This window comes from Lutra lutra, chromosome 14, assembly GCF_902655055.1.
Source record: "Lutra lutra chromosome 14, mLutLut1.2, whole genome shotgun sequence".
Classification (NCBI taxonomy): Eukaryota; Metazoa; Chordata; class Mammalia; order Carnivora; family Mustelidae; genus Lutra; species Lutra lutra.
Window position 1 is genome coordinate 61803465 of NC_062291.1, and position 17005 is coordinate 61820469.

Below are 17005 nucleotides of genomic sequence, written 5' to 3' on the forward strand. Positions count from 1 at the left end.
ACCCAGCACCCTCCTGACCCGGCCTATCAGACCTGAGATCAGGCAGATCCTACATGGTGTGTTACCCACTATGAATATTTTATGAGTTTGCTCCTCATTACTGAGAGTTGCAGGAGGCAGGGAGGGGAGGGTGTCCAGAAAGCCCAGGGAGAGCCCGGGCAGGACGATGAGGTGGGAGGGCATGTGATGGCCCAGCAGAGGCTGTGATGGGACGGGGGCACTTCTCCGTGAAGAAAGATTTAGCAAGAATTGGTGATGTTTGTCAAGTTGAAATGTTAAATATCAGAGACTAGAAACAAGGAGAAGGACAGAAAGGTAGAGGTTCTGAGCCCGGGGGTTTGGAAGCTGTGTGTCTGCGGGCCGACAGGGACAGTGGGATCTGGTGTTGGCCCTGGTCACTCCCACCCTTGAAAGTCACTGGCTGGATCTTCTGGCTGTTGGCTTGGGTCCCGGCCCTGTGCCCTGGCTCCTCGAGGGCTTACCATTCTGCCACTCCCAGGCCTCAGGCCCAGGCATTTTCTGGTTCTCTGGGCTCGAGGTAACGGGAGCGGCAAACCTTGAAAAGCTTGGTCCTGGCTTCTCCTTACCTCCTCAAGGCAGTGTCCAGTTCTGGCCCCTTGTTCTGAGTACCTCCAGCAGACCCCAGGCCAGGGCCCATGTGATTCTTCATGACCGGGGGCCTTCATCCCCTAGTGCCAAAGCTGCAGGCCTCCATGGGTGTAGGTTAACACCCTGACTCTCCTCTTGACCACGTCCTCCCTCCATCATCCACAGCCAAGGAAGGAAGGGAGAAGAGACTCAGCTCCCAGACTGATCCAGCAGCCTGAGCTCATTTCCCAGAGAGGGGGACTAAGCGGGGGTAACAGCCTGCAGGGCTGAGCCGGAGCCCTTCTCCGCATCTGCCAGCCAGGAGCACGAGGCTCAGCTCTGGGGCCTGCCCAGAATGCCAGTTAGCTCTTGAGAGAGAGCAAGAGATCCAGATGGGGAAGCAGGGCAACCAAAATGACATACTGGCACAGCCCTCCACAGTTCCATGGGACTTGGGGATCCCCCAGAATTCCTATCAGCTCCCCATCTGATCTGCTACTTACTCCTCATCTCTCCTCCACTCTCTAGCTCTTAATTCCCATTCACTCTTTCCGTTGATGTCCCCTGGTTGCTATGGACATCCATGGGTGGGGAAGGAAGCAGAATTTGAGGAGGTTCTGTTATACCCCTCCCACTGGGCGCTGCTTAGATGCTCCTTTGTCTGGGTCTTGGAAACAGGCATCGTAGCTTGAGGATACTGGGGGTGAGCCCGTGTTGGACAGCACTGCATCTCCTTTTAGTAAGATTGTGCATATCTGGATGGGCTCCATGGGTCACCCATCCCAGGACCACCCTCAAGTCTCCCTGACCTTCGGGCTTTTCCAGCCCAACCCAACCCTGGATACAGAGAACCCCTAACCTGCTGTGCCCACTCAACAGCTTCCCAGTCTCCTCTCACTTTATCAGTTGATTGCTTCCACCAATGTTTACTGAAAACTCATGACAAGGAGGTGCGAGGCATTGGTTCAGCACTGGATATGCATAAGGGTCCCTCCCTGCTCTCCTGGGGGCTGGCGGGGCAGGTTCAGGGGGGTACAGACAGACCAAAAGCAAGCAAATAAGAAACAAGATAATATCAGATAAGGATAAGGGTAATAAAGAAATAAAGCAGAGAGTGACAGCAGAGATCTACAGAACGAACAGTCAGCCCTGCAAGTTCAAGAAAAACAGCATTGCAAGCGGAGGAAACAACACACGCAAAGGCCCTGGGGCAGATGCAAGACTGTCTTATTTGAGAAGCTGGAAGGAGGTGTGGCCCCAGTGGTTAAGTAGCTAAGCCCTAAGGTTAGGTGGACGGTCAGGCCAGAGCAGGCCAGGGACCATGTGGGCCTTGGAGAGGAGTCTGAGTACAATTCTATATAAGGCGGGAGTACAAAGATGATATTTGTGTTTTGAAAATTCTGGCTGCTGAGCACAGAAAGGATTGTCGGAGTTATGAGAGGAATCAGGGAGAGCAGTTAGGAGCTGTTGCCATAAAGACAGACTTGAGCTGATGATGGCTTGGAGCAGGGAGAGGGTGGTGGAGAAGTCGAAGAGTAAGTGGACTGGAGTTGAGTTAGGTTCTGGAGGTAAAGACAGTGTGATGAGAGTCCGGGAGAAGCTGAAAGAAGAGGCCAGGAGACTCCCAGGTCAAACAGACCCTACTTGTTGGCTACTTCCTTTTAACCCCGGTGTTGGTTGGGGAGTAAGACACTTAAAGCTTCGGGCCCAGAAATTGTCTTGGTCCTGTATCATCACGACACCACACTGTCTTAGTTTTCCTCCCACCTACCTCATGGGCCACACTTTCTCAATCTCCTCCCTTGGTTCCCCCTCTGTCCTGACTTCTGCAGGTGTATCCCAGCACTCAGACTTGGGGCTCCAGCTCCTCTCTTCTCTAGGTTCCCAAGGGAACCCATTCCATCTCCTGCTTTAAAAATCACCTGTGTAGGGCGCCTGGGTGGCTCAGTTGTTAAGGGTCTGCCTGCAGCTCTGGTCATGTTCCCGGGGTCCTGGGATCGAGCCCGCGTCAGGTTCCCTACTTGACGGAAAGCCTGCTTCTCCCTCACCCACTCCTCCTGATTGTGTTCCCTCTCTTGCTGTCTCTCTCTCTGTCAAATAAATAAATAAAATCTTAAAAAAATAAAAACACCTGTGTGCCGAATACTCCCAAAGTTGTATCTTCACATTAGACCTCTCCCCAGAATTCTAGACACGTGCACAACTGCTCACTCACCATCTCCCTTTGTGTATTTCTTTAGTCAGCTGAGATGTAACATATCCAAAACTAAACTTCTACTCTTCCTCTCAAAATCTGCCCCTTCTGCAGTCTTCTCTGTGCCAGCAAATAGCCCCTCCATCCTTTCAGTGGCTCTGGCCAGAAACCCTGGAAACCCTTCACATCCCCTCTCTCTCACAGCCCATATTCAACTCCATCAGCAAGTCTTGTCATCCCCCCTTGTAAAAACTACCCCAAATCCCAAACTCTTCTCACTGCCTCCAATCCACTACTATCTATGGTCTGGATTACTTCAGTTACTTCGTAACTGGTCTCCCTGGCTCCCTGGCTGTCGGTTCTCCACACAGCAGCCAAAGTAATCTTGTTAAAACTTCATTCAGAGCCTGTCACTCTACTGCTTGGAAGCCCCCGATGGTGTGCTATCTCATTCAGAATCAAAACTGAAGCCTTTTCAATGGCCCTGTGTGATCTGCCCCCCACTACCACCCCTTTCTATTTCTCTGGTCTCATCTCAGCTTCTAACCTTCTCCACGCCCCTCCCCAGAAAGTCTCACCTCCCCAAACACGAAGATTCGAGTGAGGCCTTCTCTGTGCACCCTATTTAAGATTGCTGCCACCTACCCTACCTTTCACACTCATTCCCTTCTCTGCATTTTTCCCGATGTGGTTCTCAGCGTCTGCCATACTATGTACCATTTGCTCTGCACCCCCTTACCCACTAGAATATGAGCTCCATAATTACAGGGCTTTTGTCTCATTTCCTGCTTGTCCCTCTACCTAGAATAGAGCTTGACCCACACCCAGTAAGCACTCAATAAATATCGAATGAATGAATGGAATTAAGGAAAGACCTACAACCCTCAAGAGGCAGCCTGGGCCTGGAAATTAACACCTGATTTCCAGTACTAGCTTCGATCCTAACTATGCACCTTCTGGGCCCTAGGCTGTCTGTCTCTAGATGGTGAACAACTCCCAGGTCCTTTGCTGCAGCGGCTTTCTAGAATGATGCTTGCCCACAGCCTCCCCTTCTGTCACTCAGCTAGGGTAGAAGGAAGGGTTGGGCAGAACCTGGTGGAGTGAGAGGAGAGAGCCCTCACTCATTCTTTCTCATCAAGGTTTGGACGGAGTCTTTGCTGGCCTTGAAATGAAAAACAAGGTTCTAGTTTGGAGCGGGCAGGGTTCTGGGAGGCTTTGGGGAGGGAGGAATGGGTGAGTGGGTCCAGCCCCACCCTCTGGGTAGGGACGAGCAGAGGCCTGGCCACTAGGCCTGCTTCCTCCTCGTGGGGAGTCAGTCCCGGTGAGGCTCTCATGGGCGGTACTGCTAGAAAAAAAGGAGGGGGCCATGCGGATGAGGTAAGCACTGAGAAGGCCTTCTGTGGGAGTCACCTGGGCCTGCATGCAGGTCCTCAGTAAGTCCTGGGAGGCCGCGCCTGGCGTAGGCCTCAGGCAGCCCCCCAGGGCCCTCACAGCCAGCACCCACTCTAGAGCGGAGCAGCGGACCTTTTGGCTAAGAAGAGCCCCGTCCTCCTCCCTTTTCTGGGCCTTGCCACGGCTCTCTGCTTGTTTTCCCCGAAATAAATGGACTGAGCATATTGGGCCGGCAATAACCCCTTGAAATCAGTTGTTATCACAGTTAACAACCAGTTTGGCTTCAGTTCAGGCTGTTAACTATCAAACCACTAAGTGCCGGTAATGATTGATTCTCGGCCAGTTGCAGCTTGAGTGGGCTGTAAAACCCCATTAGTGAGGGCTCTGTGGAGGCAGCAAGGCGAAGATAAACAAGGTGGTGGGTGCTCTAGCCCAGCCTGGCCCCACCGCTCTGGGCTCTGCTCCCATGGGTCCCTGACCTGGGGTCCTGCCGGATGTCAGCCCCTTCCCAAAGGTCCAGGCCGCCCCGAGGATCCCCACCTCCTACCCCTCTCCACCGCCCCTAGCCACCGCCACCAGCGCCGCCGCCACCACCTGTCATCTCCCTCCTCTCTGTAAGGCGGGTCTGGCTCTCCAGACAGCGCACCTCTTCTCCGTCACGGCCACCACGGCACAGTTCCATCTACCACCCTGGAGACCTCGGGAGTCCCCAGCCCCGGGAGTTGCAGGAGTGGCTTTGGCCTAGCCAGTGACCAGCCTCCCCGCTCCGTGGCCAGGATCACAGGCAGAGAGAGCCTGACATTCCACCCCCACCCCAGACTCCCTCCGACCCTATGGCTCCCCCCAGGAATTGCTCTCAAACAAATGAAATGTGGGCAATTACTGGGCTGGGGGCTGGACAGGCGGCCGTGCAGATGAAAGCGTTTCCTGGACGGTCTCTTCATTTGCATGGCATCAGAAGCTGCTCAGAAGGTGTGACTTTTCCCACAGTGAGACCCGAGCTCCTTGCACAATAAAGCCAGGCTGCTCACCCAGAATTAATTAAAGGGGGAGGGGAGGAGGCCCTAAGAGCTGGAGGAGCTGGAACAGAGATGTCTAGAGCCCTCTCCACATCCCCGGTGTCTGTGTGCTGGGAGACACCTCCTCTATCCAGAGCCCTTCACCCCCACAGCAAGCCAGATGAGGTGGCATGGCCAGAGCCCGGGGTCTCCCCAGCCTCTCTCTTCCAAGGCTTCCCACTGAGCCATGGAGCTCCTGGTCCACCTGGATGGCCTGACCCTGGAACTCGCGGCTTCAGCTCTGAGAAGCCCATGTGATTAGGAAGCCTTGGAGTGCCCCCCACTCCAAGGAAGTGCCAAGAAACAAGCCCAGAGGGAAGAGGTTTCTGGATTGGCCCAGTAGCTTGGCTGAGGGACCAGCCAGGGGCACTGTCAAAAGAAGGCAGCAAAAACGGCCAGAACAGGAGGCCTCAGTGAGGAAGCCCTCAGGAGACCTGCTACCTCTGGGCTTGGGCTGTCCCTCGATGCGGCATGATGTCAGGCTCTCCAGTCCACACCCAAACACACAGCTCTCTGCCCATCAGGCCAGCCCTTATGCCCACACCCTGACATGCTCTGTCATTGCCATAGCGTGGCCTGGGCTTCCTTCCTCCACAGCAGGACCATCTGGGGTTGGTCCTTCTGACCCATGAGCTGCTGCTTCTCCTCTGGGCCAGAGTCTGTGTCCTGCTCTCTACCTGTGAACTTCCCTCCGGATCTCCTGCCCAGCCTCTCTTCCTCTGGGCCCCATCTCTCCAGGGCCGGCAGCCTCTCCCAGGGTCATGGCCCCAGGACCCTTGCACACCCTGAGCTCAGCACCTTCGGCTCACAGCTGTCTAACCAGATCCTCAAAAGTCAGCCCTGCTCCATGCCACAGTTGTCAACACCGGGCTTGGCGGTCTCCCCTCCGGCATAACCCCACCTGGGACCCTGGCAGCTTTTTTCTTTCATTCACTGATGCCTGATACTCAGAAAGAACCAGCTCTGGCATCTCCAGCCTGTCTCCCACAAAGATGTAGACACGTGGAGCGGCGCTTTTTAAAGATTCATTGAAGACACCTGGGCGCTGAGCCGGTTAAGCGTCTGGCTCAGCAGGGAGTCTGCTTCTCCCTCTGCCTGCTCTGCCACTCCCCCTGCTTGTGCTGTCTCTGACAAATAAATAAAATATTTTAAAAAATAATAATAAAGATTCATTGAATCCATGAATGGAGCTCTGGTCCTAGGAGAACCCTCTTTTCTGCCCCAGAGGTGGCTAGGGGTTAGTGTTGGCAATGACTCCCGTTAGGAGCTATAAGGTCCTTGTCTGAGAGCTCCCAGGACCAGCTAAGAGCCTCTTCTTGCCCCTTTCCCTGCTTCTGTCCTATCAGGAAAGCCCCCAAGGCCAGGCACAGGTCCTAAGTCAGGCTGGAAGGAGGCTATGGGCAGAGCTGGGGTCAGAACTGGTTCTGGTCAGGACAGCCCCAGGGCAGCTGGGCAAGGGGGAGGGGCCGGATCCCCACAGGCCTTGCTCTCCAACACACATTTTTAATACTCAAGTTAAATAAATAAATTTCAGGGGTGCCTGGGTGGCTCAGTGGGTTAAAGCCTCTGCCTTCAGCTCAGGTCATGATCTCTGCTCAGCAGGGAACCTGCTTCCTTCTCTCTCTCTCTGCTTGCCTCTCTGCCTACTTGTGATCCCTTTCTGTCAGATAAATTTTAAAAGCCTTTAAAATAAGTAAATAAATAAATATTTCAGTCATTTAATAATAATACACATCCACCCCCCACTGACACCCACCTTTAAAAAACCTGCTCTACGTCCCCACTCCCCACTCTTTCCCCACTGCCCCTACCTGGGGGGTGGGGTAAGCCTGGCCAGCTTACCCTGCAGGCGTGGGGGGGGGGGGTCTCAGGAGTACCTCTGCCGGCCTGGAAAAGCCCTCCTCCCACCCAGAAGGAACCCCCGCCAGAATCCCAGTCTAGGCCAGTCCCAGCCTTCCCAAAAGCGAAGAAGACAGACACCACCGCCAAGTGGAATACAAAAATAGAGCCTCTCTTTTGTTTAAAAAACAAGACAAAACAAAACAACGACCAAAAAAAAAAAAAAAAAACCCAACAGCAAACAATTACGGACAGCTAGAACCCGGGGCTCCCCCAGCTCCTCCCCAGCCTTCAGCAGCGCAGACCTCGGCTCCCGGAGTTTCTCCGTGCGCCCCCGCGGCGAGCGGCTCGGCGCGGCGGGGAGGGCCGGCGGCGCCTACCGGGGCTCGGGGGCCCAAGTCCTCTGGCTGCCGCGCAGGCTGCGCGTGAAGGGCGGGTAGTTGAGGAACTCGAAGCGCAGACTCTGCTCCGTGGTGTGGTGGCCGCGGGGCAGCCGCTTCATGAAGTGCACCTCGCGCTGGTGCTGCCGCGTCTTGGAGCCCTTGCGGGGCCGGCCCTTGCGGGTGAAGGCCATGTACCAGCCTTCGTACTTGGCGTTCTGCAGGGCCGTGTAGTTGTTCTCCAGCACGATCTCGGTGAACACGCAGTCCTTGCCCTTGCCGTTGCTCTGCAGGTAGTGGGGCCAGACGCGCGGCGTTACCGGGCTCTGGCCGGAGACGCCCCCCACCCCCACCCCAGCAGAGGCAGAGGGCAGGCGGCCCCAGACAGCAGGTGGGCACCCCAGCAGATGGCAGGGTGGGCACGAGTGACAGCCCCACCCCCGCCCGGGCACCCGCTCTCTAATCCCTCACAAGCCGCAGCCCACCCGGCAACTTCCTGTCCTCCCGGGCAGCAGTGACACATGGCTGTCTCCGGAGGGGCTGGGCCCCAACACAGAGGGCCAGAGAGGGGGCCCAGACCCTGCCTGCCCTGGCCTCCTGCCCACCAGTCTGGCCAAGCCGCTCGCACCCGTTTCCCCAGCTGCACCATCCCCCTGGGCCCCTCAAGACCCCCGGGGCCCCAGGACAGCCACTCCATGGGGGAGGGGAGGCCTGCGGAGAGACGCAGAGCCCCGAGCCCCAGAAACCCAGGAAGCGGGGAGCTTGAGGCTGGAGAAGAGCCGTGACTAATGGGGCCATTTCAGAGCTCGGCCGAGGGGCTGGGCCTGCGGCTTACTGAACATTCCAAATGCTGGTACCATGTAATTGGACATAATAGCAAAGCAATTTGGCGATTTGTTAAAAAGATATATGGAATTTACCAACCCCCCCACCAGCCCCTTCCCTAGCCTTCCTTCTTCCTCCTTTGCCTTTATAGCTTCTCATCTCTCAAGCAGTTTCCTTCTCTCTCACCTCCCCCACCTTCCACCCAACCACTAGGTAACCCCAAGGTGGCCCTGGGTCTCTCTCCTTGGGACCCTACAGGAGCTCTGCCTGCCCAGCCCCCTCCCTAGGACCCAGGGACCCTCCGCTCCTTCTGGGGCCTCACCTTGGCAATGAGCTTCCCCTTTTTATTCATGCAGATGTAAAGACCGGTCTCAGCTCCTCGGACTCGAACCCGGCTCCCAAAGGTATCTGTCTCCACAATGAGCTTTGCTGTCAGGGAAGGTGGTGGGTGGTTATTGGAAGCGCCCTGACCCCACTGTACCACATTGTCACCCCAGCTGACCCTCAGACCTGTCACATCCCAGTAGCAACTGCTCTAAGAGCAGGTACCCAAGACATGGGCTCCAGCCCCAGCCCAGCTGCCACCATGCTAGGCAACATTGGGAAAGATCGACTCCCTTCCCTGGGCCTCAGGCCCCTCACGGATGTACACAGGGGGATGGACAAGAGCATGAAGCACAGACTGGGATCTCCCTCTGCCTGCTCTGCTGCTCCTGTGGAGGAATCTTAAAGCCATCAAACTGAACGGTCCCCTCTTTTAAAACCAGATAGTACTGACTTTTCACGTCAAGGCTTCATGACTAGAGTTCTACTCTCATCAGAAGATCTCTGGGAATCCTTCAAACTCAGAGTAGTACACGCACATGCCTCAAAGATCACCACAAACTTCTGGGGCGCAGCAGTGACATGAATTCTGAGGCAAAACATAAAAGCACTATCTCCTGTTTCTGGCTCCTTAGGTTCTATCTCATATCCTTGGCCAACCCACCCCCCCAACCACCACCCCGTTCTGCTGAGATGACAGGGAGGCCGACCACTCTCCCTCCACACACAGCCTGCTACTTTCCCAGAACCTCAGACCCCAGCTGGGAGGCTTCTGCTCTTCTCCACGCTTCCCAGTCACCACTGTCCCCAGCCCCAGTGTCCAGAAATCAGTGACTCAAATAGTCTTTTCTCTTTCAACCCCCATCACAGCTGGGCTTCTCACCCCAGTGACCAAACACTTGCTGTGGGTGAGGAGGGGAAAAAAATCAGGCATGCTTGCCTCTCAGTCTGGAAAGCCATTGAGACAGGGAGCTGAATTCTGTGCCTTCTTCCCTGGTGCCCTCCCCTTAGACAGCCAACTTGCCACAGAAGTCCTGGTCCCTGTCTAGTCCCTGTGTAATTCCTCCCTTTGTGGCTGTCCTCAAGCAGGGAATGAGGGCTGACTTAGCTGTTGGGGATAAGCCAGGAGGGGCTGAGTCTTCTGTCCTCTCTACTGCTTTTCCCTCCTTGAGAAAGCAGTTCTGGGATTCCCAGAGCTGTCTCCCAGCCTGCACTAACAAGGCAGCACCTTCTTTGTCACTAAAACTAACGAGGAGGATGGGCACCAAGGTCAGCAAGGCAGCCCTCGTTTCCCCGCCTGATACTACCCCCACCTCTTCACATAGGACAGAGCTGGGACCCAATGGCCAACTCTCTAGTCTGGCTTCAAGTCAGCCAGGGAAATGCAGCTGTCACGTCCCCTCCCACCCACCTCCTCTTGGACCCGGCCACACTGCTCATCCCTCTCCTGCTCTGCCTTCCAGAGGCCCGAAGGGATGCTGGCTGGAGAAGGGGCCCGAGGATCCCACTCCGAGGATTCTGGCCAAATGGGGCAGACAAGGATGGCACAATCCCTCTATTCCTTCCTGGCACCCATAAGGAAGCAACTGGGACCTCTCTACTCTTCTCCCCCAGACTCATATTGTCCCAGCTGCACACCCTAAGCCTCTGCTCTCAGGCCCTCCGGCTCCCACTCCTGCCCGGCAGGCAGGAATCAGCGAACCTGGAAGGCTTCCTACACTTGTAAGGCCAGAAGTAGGCATCAGACTTCTGAGGTCTGAAGATGAGCTTCTCCATGGCCAGCTTAGCCTCTTCTTCCCTCCACAGAACCCAAGGGTGCTGGACCATTTGCTCCAGTGGAGCAAACCCAGGAGGAACTAAGTATTCGTTCCCTTTCCTTGGAAGCTGAGAAGGGCAGCAAGCAGCCAGTTTGGAGGGACAAAGGGACGGCAGGCTGGCCCTGCCAGCCCAGCGGGGGAGCTCGGCCACCGGGCAGGCCGCCCCCCCACCACCACGGAGAGCCCCCACTCCCCTTCCTGGATGGAGCTGGGGAGCTGGGGCCGCAGTTTACTGCGGCGGCTTTCCCGACCAGCCTTTTGGAAAGCTTAACATTTTCAAACCTATTCTTCCACCCCAGTGACAGATTTATCCCGGGAAAATTATGTCTCCTTCTCCAGCTTTGAAGGGAAGTCAGCTACGTCGATGCAGAAAAAATGCAGTGAGACATACTCGATCCCCCAAACTGGCTCGAGAAGAGGAGAAAGTATTCAGGAAATGTTAAAAAAGGTGAAAGTAAGAAGAGTTTTAATCGCTCTGCCAGACGCGGGGGTCTCTCCAGAGATTCATAGAGAACAATCTTGAACCTCTTTTTTAACATTTACAGACTTGCAACTCCTTTCAAACTCCACATCTGAAAAAAGGCTCGTTCTTTTTCTGTTTTATATCATTCTTCATTTTTCTTCTTAGCTCTTAAAATGCCTCACCTTTTTATTACATTTTAATAGAGCCTTCCCCTCTCCTTTCATGCTTGTTTAACTTGGTCATTATTTAAAGGTTTTTAAACTCACAATAATCGCTCTCTAAAAACAACACCAGCCGTCCAGAGGGCTTGCTTTTCTCTTGGTACATCCAGGACTCTGGAAATTGGCCTTGTTTCAAGGCAGGAATATTGAATGTTTTAGAAATCAATCAGTCCTCAGCCTCTCTGCCCCGCAGTAGCTCCCCAGACTCGCCGCCCCATGGGGAGTCAGGAGCCTGGCTCTGACCACTACCTGGGTTCCCGGGTCAGTGGGGTGGAGAGAGGGCCCCTTCCCAAGCCTAGTGCCTATGTGCAATTGGCCCTTTTGGTCAAAATATGTAAAGGTTCATGGCCCCCCCGTCCAAGCTGGAAGGGCTGGGGGGATTTTTCTCCCGTCTCTTTCCCAACTCTCCTTTTGTGGACCCTGGCGACATATCCTCTTTCAAGAGCTTCCCTTAAACCTGGGGCCCCTCCTGCAGAACCCTCTGTCTCCACCTGCAGCTGGGGAGGGGTGTGTGAATGGGGGAGGTAGAAAAGGAGATGCCTGGATTCATTCATCTGCTGGGTAGAGAAGGGGCACCTGTGGGCCAAGTACTCCCCAAGGTCCCTTCCCTAACCCTCTTTTCTCCAGTTGACCCCAAAGATGCTTTTTTTTTTTTTTTTTTTGCCTTAACTCCTTCCCTTCTGAGCTGGGGAGCCCGGAGAGGCCTCTGGCCAGCACTGATGGGGCTGGATGGGGCTGGCAGGTCCGGTCACAGCAGGCCAGCCAGGGGGAAGGAGGGTGTGTTCTACAAGCTACCTTCACCCTGCCCCGTGCAGCTCGCCTTACCAAAGGGGTCCCCGTCTTCTGCCATGGCGTTGATGCGCTTGTTAGCCAGGACCTGCACGTGCTTCCCGCTGGTGCGGCTGTAGAGCTGGTAGGTCCGGATGAGACGGCGGCTGAGCTGATCCGTCACCAGGCTCTGCTCCCTCACATGCTGTGTAAAATTAGGTGAGGACTGAACAGTTACCTTTAGGAAATTGAAAAATACACAACACGCCATTATAATGCTACTCTGCCCAGGGGCCCGAGAGGCCCCCATTACCCTGCACACGCCTCCACTGCCCCAAGCAGCCTACAAGGGCTGGGGGGGTCCCCAAGCCAGCTCAGGCCCCAGCACCCAACCCAGGAAAGTGGAGCAGACCCAGTCTAGCAAGGATGAGCTTGGACCGATCTGGACCTACCTGTTGGGAAACACCCTGGGACTCCCCGCCAGATCCCATCAGGGAAGCAAGTTCTCTGCCCCCAGCGGCAGCCCCTCGCCCCCTCCCCACGCCTTCCTAGAAAAGCAGGGCGCTTCTAAGTAGGGAGGCAGCGCTGCCCAACCGCTGACATTTATAAAGACAAATTTACAGAGCAAATGTTGAGAGCGTAGAGAGCCTAGGCACCTGATCTTTCGTTCAGACCCGCCACAAGTCTCCCCAGAGAGCCACGGAGAGAGTCCCCGCGGCAGTCCCCGGGACTTGTGACAACGAATGCTCCCTGGCCCCAGCTCCCCAACCCTTCCTCGGCAGCCAGGTGTGGCTGCCCGTAGAGTTCCCCATCCACCCCAGCCCGGCTAGGAGGTGTGAGAGACAGCGCTGGAGCCCGAAACCTTGGGTTCCAGCCTCGCCGCACACTAGCTGTGTGACCTTAGGCAGGGCGCTCCCTCTCTGTTCCCCGGCTCCCTCCTAGGGCAGGTTCGGGGCTGGATTTCTAAGGTTCCTCCCAGCCCTGCCGCGCTGGCCGCAGGGTCGGTCCTTGGGCCCCTGCCCGACCTTGCCAACGCGCGGCCCCCGCCGGCCCGCCCGGGCCCCGCCGCCGCGCAATGCGCCTTACCTGGGCTTGGAGGCAGAGAACCAGCAAGTGCAACAGCCTGTGGGAGACAAAAGCGGGCGGGAGAGAGAGGGCGCGGGGTGAGCCGAGAGGGCGCGGCGGCGCGGCCGCGCGGGGCCGGCGGGGACGCGGGGGGCGGCGGCCGTACTCACAGGCAGCTCAGCGCCGAGCGGGGGCTGCCCATGGCGCGCGGCCCGGGGAGCACCGAGAACCCCGGCGGGATCACGCCGGCCCGCGGGCGGCCGCGAGGGACGAGCCGAGGGTGGCGGCGGCCGAGGACGGCTGGAGCGCGGGAGGCGGGCGGCGGTCCGGACGCGGCTCCGCGGGTCCCGTGGAATGTCGAGCTCGCCGCGCCGCGCCGTGCTGAGTGGCTCTGCGCCGCTGCCGGAGCCGGTGGCCGCTGGCTGCTCAGGAGCCGGAGCAGGCGGGAGGGTAACGGGCCGGCAGGGTGGGTGGGTAGGTGGGAAGGGAGGGGGAGGGGTGGGGGCGGGGGGCGCCGCACCGGGAGCGAGGGGGGGGAGCGCGGGGCGGGCGGCCGGAGCCCGCAGCCCCCGGCTGGGAGCTGGGGCCGGGACGCAGCCCGGGGCGGGGGCGGGGCGGGCCGGGGCGGGGCGGCCGGCGGGTCTGGGATTGGGGGTCTGGGCTAGGGGAGGGGTCTGAACACCGCGGGAGGGGCCGGGGGCGGCCGGTGGGGGCGCCTCCCCCATCCCCGGGCTGACCCCCTCGCGCGCTCTAGGGGTCTGGACCCGCGGGGATGGGGGGGGCGCTTCGGGCTTGGTCTTCCTGGACAGCGAGTGCGCCAGGGTCCAAAGGTGCCAGGTCTCCACCTCGGGTCCGGGTCCGCTTTTGCCTCAGGCGAAGCGGCGTGTCTCTGAGCTGCCTACTGTGTGCTTCGGCCCCGCGTGTCCCCTGGAAGTGGCCGCCGACGCGGGAGTGAATGGCTGTGCGCTCCGCAGTGCGTGCGTCTGCGAAGGGGACCCGACCCCCACCCCCACCTTTCTGACGAGTAACCCTTCCGGCGGGCGTCTCCTGTCTCACCGGTCTCCAAGAAGACCCAGAGAGCGAGAAATGTCCCCTCCCCCATTATCACCGTCATTGCTGCGTGCGTCCCACAGACGCACCTGAAGCTTGAGAGGAACCATGAGCCATCTATGTCGGAGAGTCTGGAGGTCCCTGGTAGGACCCACAGTCGCTGCCGCCCTCCCAAAGCAGCAGGCGGAGGGGGCAAAAAGAACTACTGTCAGCTGCTTCTCCTGGAGAAGAGACTTAGTTGCAGGCCGCCTAGCCTTTCCCTCTCACATTCTCATTATTTGTGCACTGAGGCATTTACACACCTACTGGACTAGACGTGCACTGGTGCTTTGTGTCAAGCATGGGGAGGTCGCCAAGGAAGTAGTGTCTAAGCCTCTCCCAGACCCTCAGTGCGTTCCCCCAGGGGCTTCTGGAAACCCTGAGCCATGGTGCTTCTTTGGGAGGGGCTTGGGTGGTTGACCCTTCATGAGGAGCAGGTAGAGCTCCTGATGCCCTACCCAGCTGCTTCCTCTGCCCATGACCTCCCCTGTCCCACTGGCACTCCATGTCCTTGAGGGCTGGACTGGAGGGGTTGGGGTGGTCCTGGGAAGCCATTAGGCCAGGGGCAGTAGGCAGGTCCTTGTCCAACAGTACAATCAAGTTCTATTACCTCCCCTTTCTCTGTGCCCCACTTGTCCCCATGCCCCACCTTTCTCCACTCCCAGCCATAAAGCTAACACTGAGCGGTGCATAGATGGGAAAACAGGGTCAGGGGACTTGTCTCAAGACCTCATCCCTCCTCAAAGGAGGAGACTCCCTGAGCCTACCTGTTCCTTCCTCCAGGAGTCTGTTCACTCTTCTGGCTCTTGCAAACACAGATCTCCAGGCAAGGACCATGTCTTTTAGATCAGAAGTTGTAGCTCATGGCACCAAGCTGGGCTGGGTTGTTCTGCAGCTGGCACTTGATGAATGAATCATGAAGAAACTGGCTGAGCATTTAGACCTCGGCCCATGAGTGGCTTCCCCAGGAAGACATGCCTTCAGATAATAATTATAAGCACTACTATTTATTTAGCACTTATATTTGCTAAAGGCTGAATTTGCACTGTCTCCTTTCAACCCCACTAAGCGGTGAGCCCATTAGAAGGGAGACAGGTGAGGTGGGCTCCAGTGCCCACAGCCCAAACCAGCCCTTTTTCTTACCGTCCTCTGTCTTAGAGGCCTACAGCCCACTCCCTGGGGCTCTACGCTCTTCACTGTACTGCTTCCAACAGGCAGAATGCTCACCATCTTAAACACATGTCTGCACATAGTAGGCCCCTGAAAATGTTTGCGTGCATGAGTAAATGAGTGAGTGGAGAGACAGAGAGCAGAGGGTGGGAAGGGCCTTCTCCCCACAAGGGACTCAGCCCTCTGGAAACTGTCTGATGAGAACAGCATTGGGCAGGACCCAGGCTGGAGTCAGGGCAGTCTTAGAGTGCATAGTCTTGGAGCCACATCTAGAGTCACTCTGGGCACCAGCCCTTGCCTGGAGTGGGGATGGAGGCCAGAGAGTATCTGACTCAAAAATGTCCAGCCCTGATTCTGGAGCTCCAAGAAGGTTCTGAAATCCCTACGCTGAACTTCAATGGTCTTAACCCACTCTGTGCTCTTCACCAGAAGAGACGGGCATCCTGGGACCTAAAAGCTTGAGGTCAAGGTTTTAGTACTACACTTTAACCTCTATCAAGGGGCCTTTCTATATAGGGCAGAATTCCTTTACATTTGGAGAACGTCTCCCAAAATGAACACTCATCAGTATGGGAGATTGTTCTCATCTCCCCAGAAGGCTATGTTTTGGGGTTGGGGTTTGGAGTGGGGGAGGAGATGGGGACACCCTCACAAAGGGCGCTGGGTCCTGCTCAGCCTGCCCCCTGAGTGACAGATGCAAATATGCCGTCGGGGCCCCAGCAGGCCACTCTCTCCCTCCCTCCCTTGCTCGCTTCCCGGCCAGCTCGCTTCTTCCTTTATCTTATCAAAGCCCCGTAATTACAATTGCTATTTTGTTTCCTCGAATCTGCAATCAGAGCTCCCCGGCCCTGATGAGGGAGCGCCTGTCAACCTGATCGCTGAGTGACAGCCTGGCCACCTTTCCTGGCCGCCCCCACACTCCGCAAACACAAACACACACACACACACACACACACACACACACACACACACACACACACACACACACACCCTCGCCTCCTGAAAACACAAACACACACTCCTCGCCAACACAAACAGCTCCTCTCCGCAAACACGCCCTCGCCGGGACCCAAACACACACCTTCAGCCTTTTTCCAAACGCATCCCTCGCCCGGGCCCACCCCGGGCCCCTCAAATCCACACCAGCCTGCTCTGGGCCGCCGGGACTGCCGCTCCTCAGCTGCGCGCCTCCTGCGCCCGGCGTTCAAAGCGCCGCGGACTCTCCACCGACTGTTCAAATGCAAATCGCCAAGGCGACGTTAAGCACTTCGGGCCCTGCCTAGGAGACGTCTCCCCTCGCCCCGCAAATACAGGCCTGCTCATCCTCCAGCGCTCTGCAAACCTCGGCGTGCGCCGTCATTCCTCAGTGCTCGGGGCCAAAGTGAATCGGCAGCGCTCCTACTGTGCGCTGAGCCGACAGAAGGAGCAACGAGGAGAGGCGGGGCGGAGAGGGAGAAAAAGCAATTTCCCGCTCTGTCTGCCCGGCGCCCTTTCGGGCCGGGAAAGCCCTGGAAGAAGCGGAAAATGTGTATTGGGCCCCCACTGCGGGCAGGACAGCGCTCGGCGCCTGTCTGGGTCCCGGGGAGAACCACCCAGGAAACAGGGCTTACAGGGAGCGCTCAGCCGCTTCGCAGGGGTAAATAGCCGAGCTGGGCCACGCACAGGGGTTAGATGGCTGGGTTGGGAAGGCTTCCCCCAGAGATGACTTTTTGCTGCACTCTGCCAGTCTCCCGCGCCCCCAACCAAGCACGTGCCGAGGACTCTGGAGGTTATTGGGTGAGAGGAAGAAGAGAAGGGCTCTTACAAGAGCTC

At 57.2% G+C, this 17005-nt stretch overlaps 1 protein-coding gene across 4 annotated transcripts; it reads right to left on the reverse strand.

The window, feature by feature from the left end:
* Positions 1 to 7410: 7410 nt before the first annotated feature.
* Positions 7411 to 13312, reverse strand: FGF8 (fibroblast growth factor 8). Of its 4 annotated transcripts, none has more exons than XM_047702848.1 (6): positions 13105 to 13312; positions 12956 to 12992; positions 12322 to 12417; positions 11927 to 12074; positions 8599 to 8705; positions 7411 to 7738 (listed from the first exon to the last, which is right to left on the reverse strand). In XM_047702848.1, exons 1-6 carry the CDS (start codon positions 13134 to 13136, stop codon positions 7448 to 7450), a joined length of 711 nt encoding a protein of 236 aa, XP_047558804.1. In that variant the 5' UTR covers positions 13137 to 13312; the 3' UTR covers positions 7411 to 7447. The 4 variants fall into 4 exon arrangements, with proteins under 4 accessions (XP_047558804.1, XP_047558803.1, XP_047558806.1 ...); XM_047702847.1 differs by having other exon boundaries at positions 11927 to 12107; XM_047702850.1 differs by lacking the exon at positions 12322 to 12417.
* Between the last annotated feature and the right edge of the window lie 3693 nt (positions 13313 to 17005).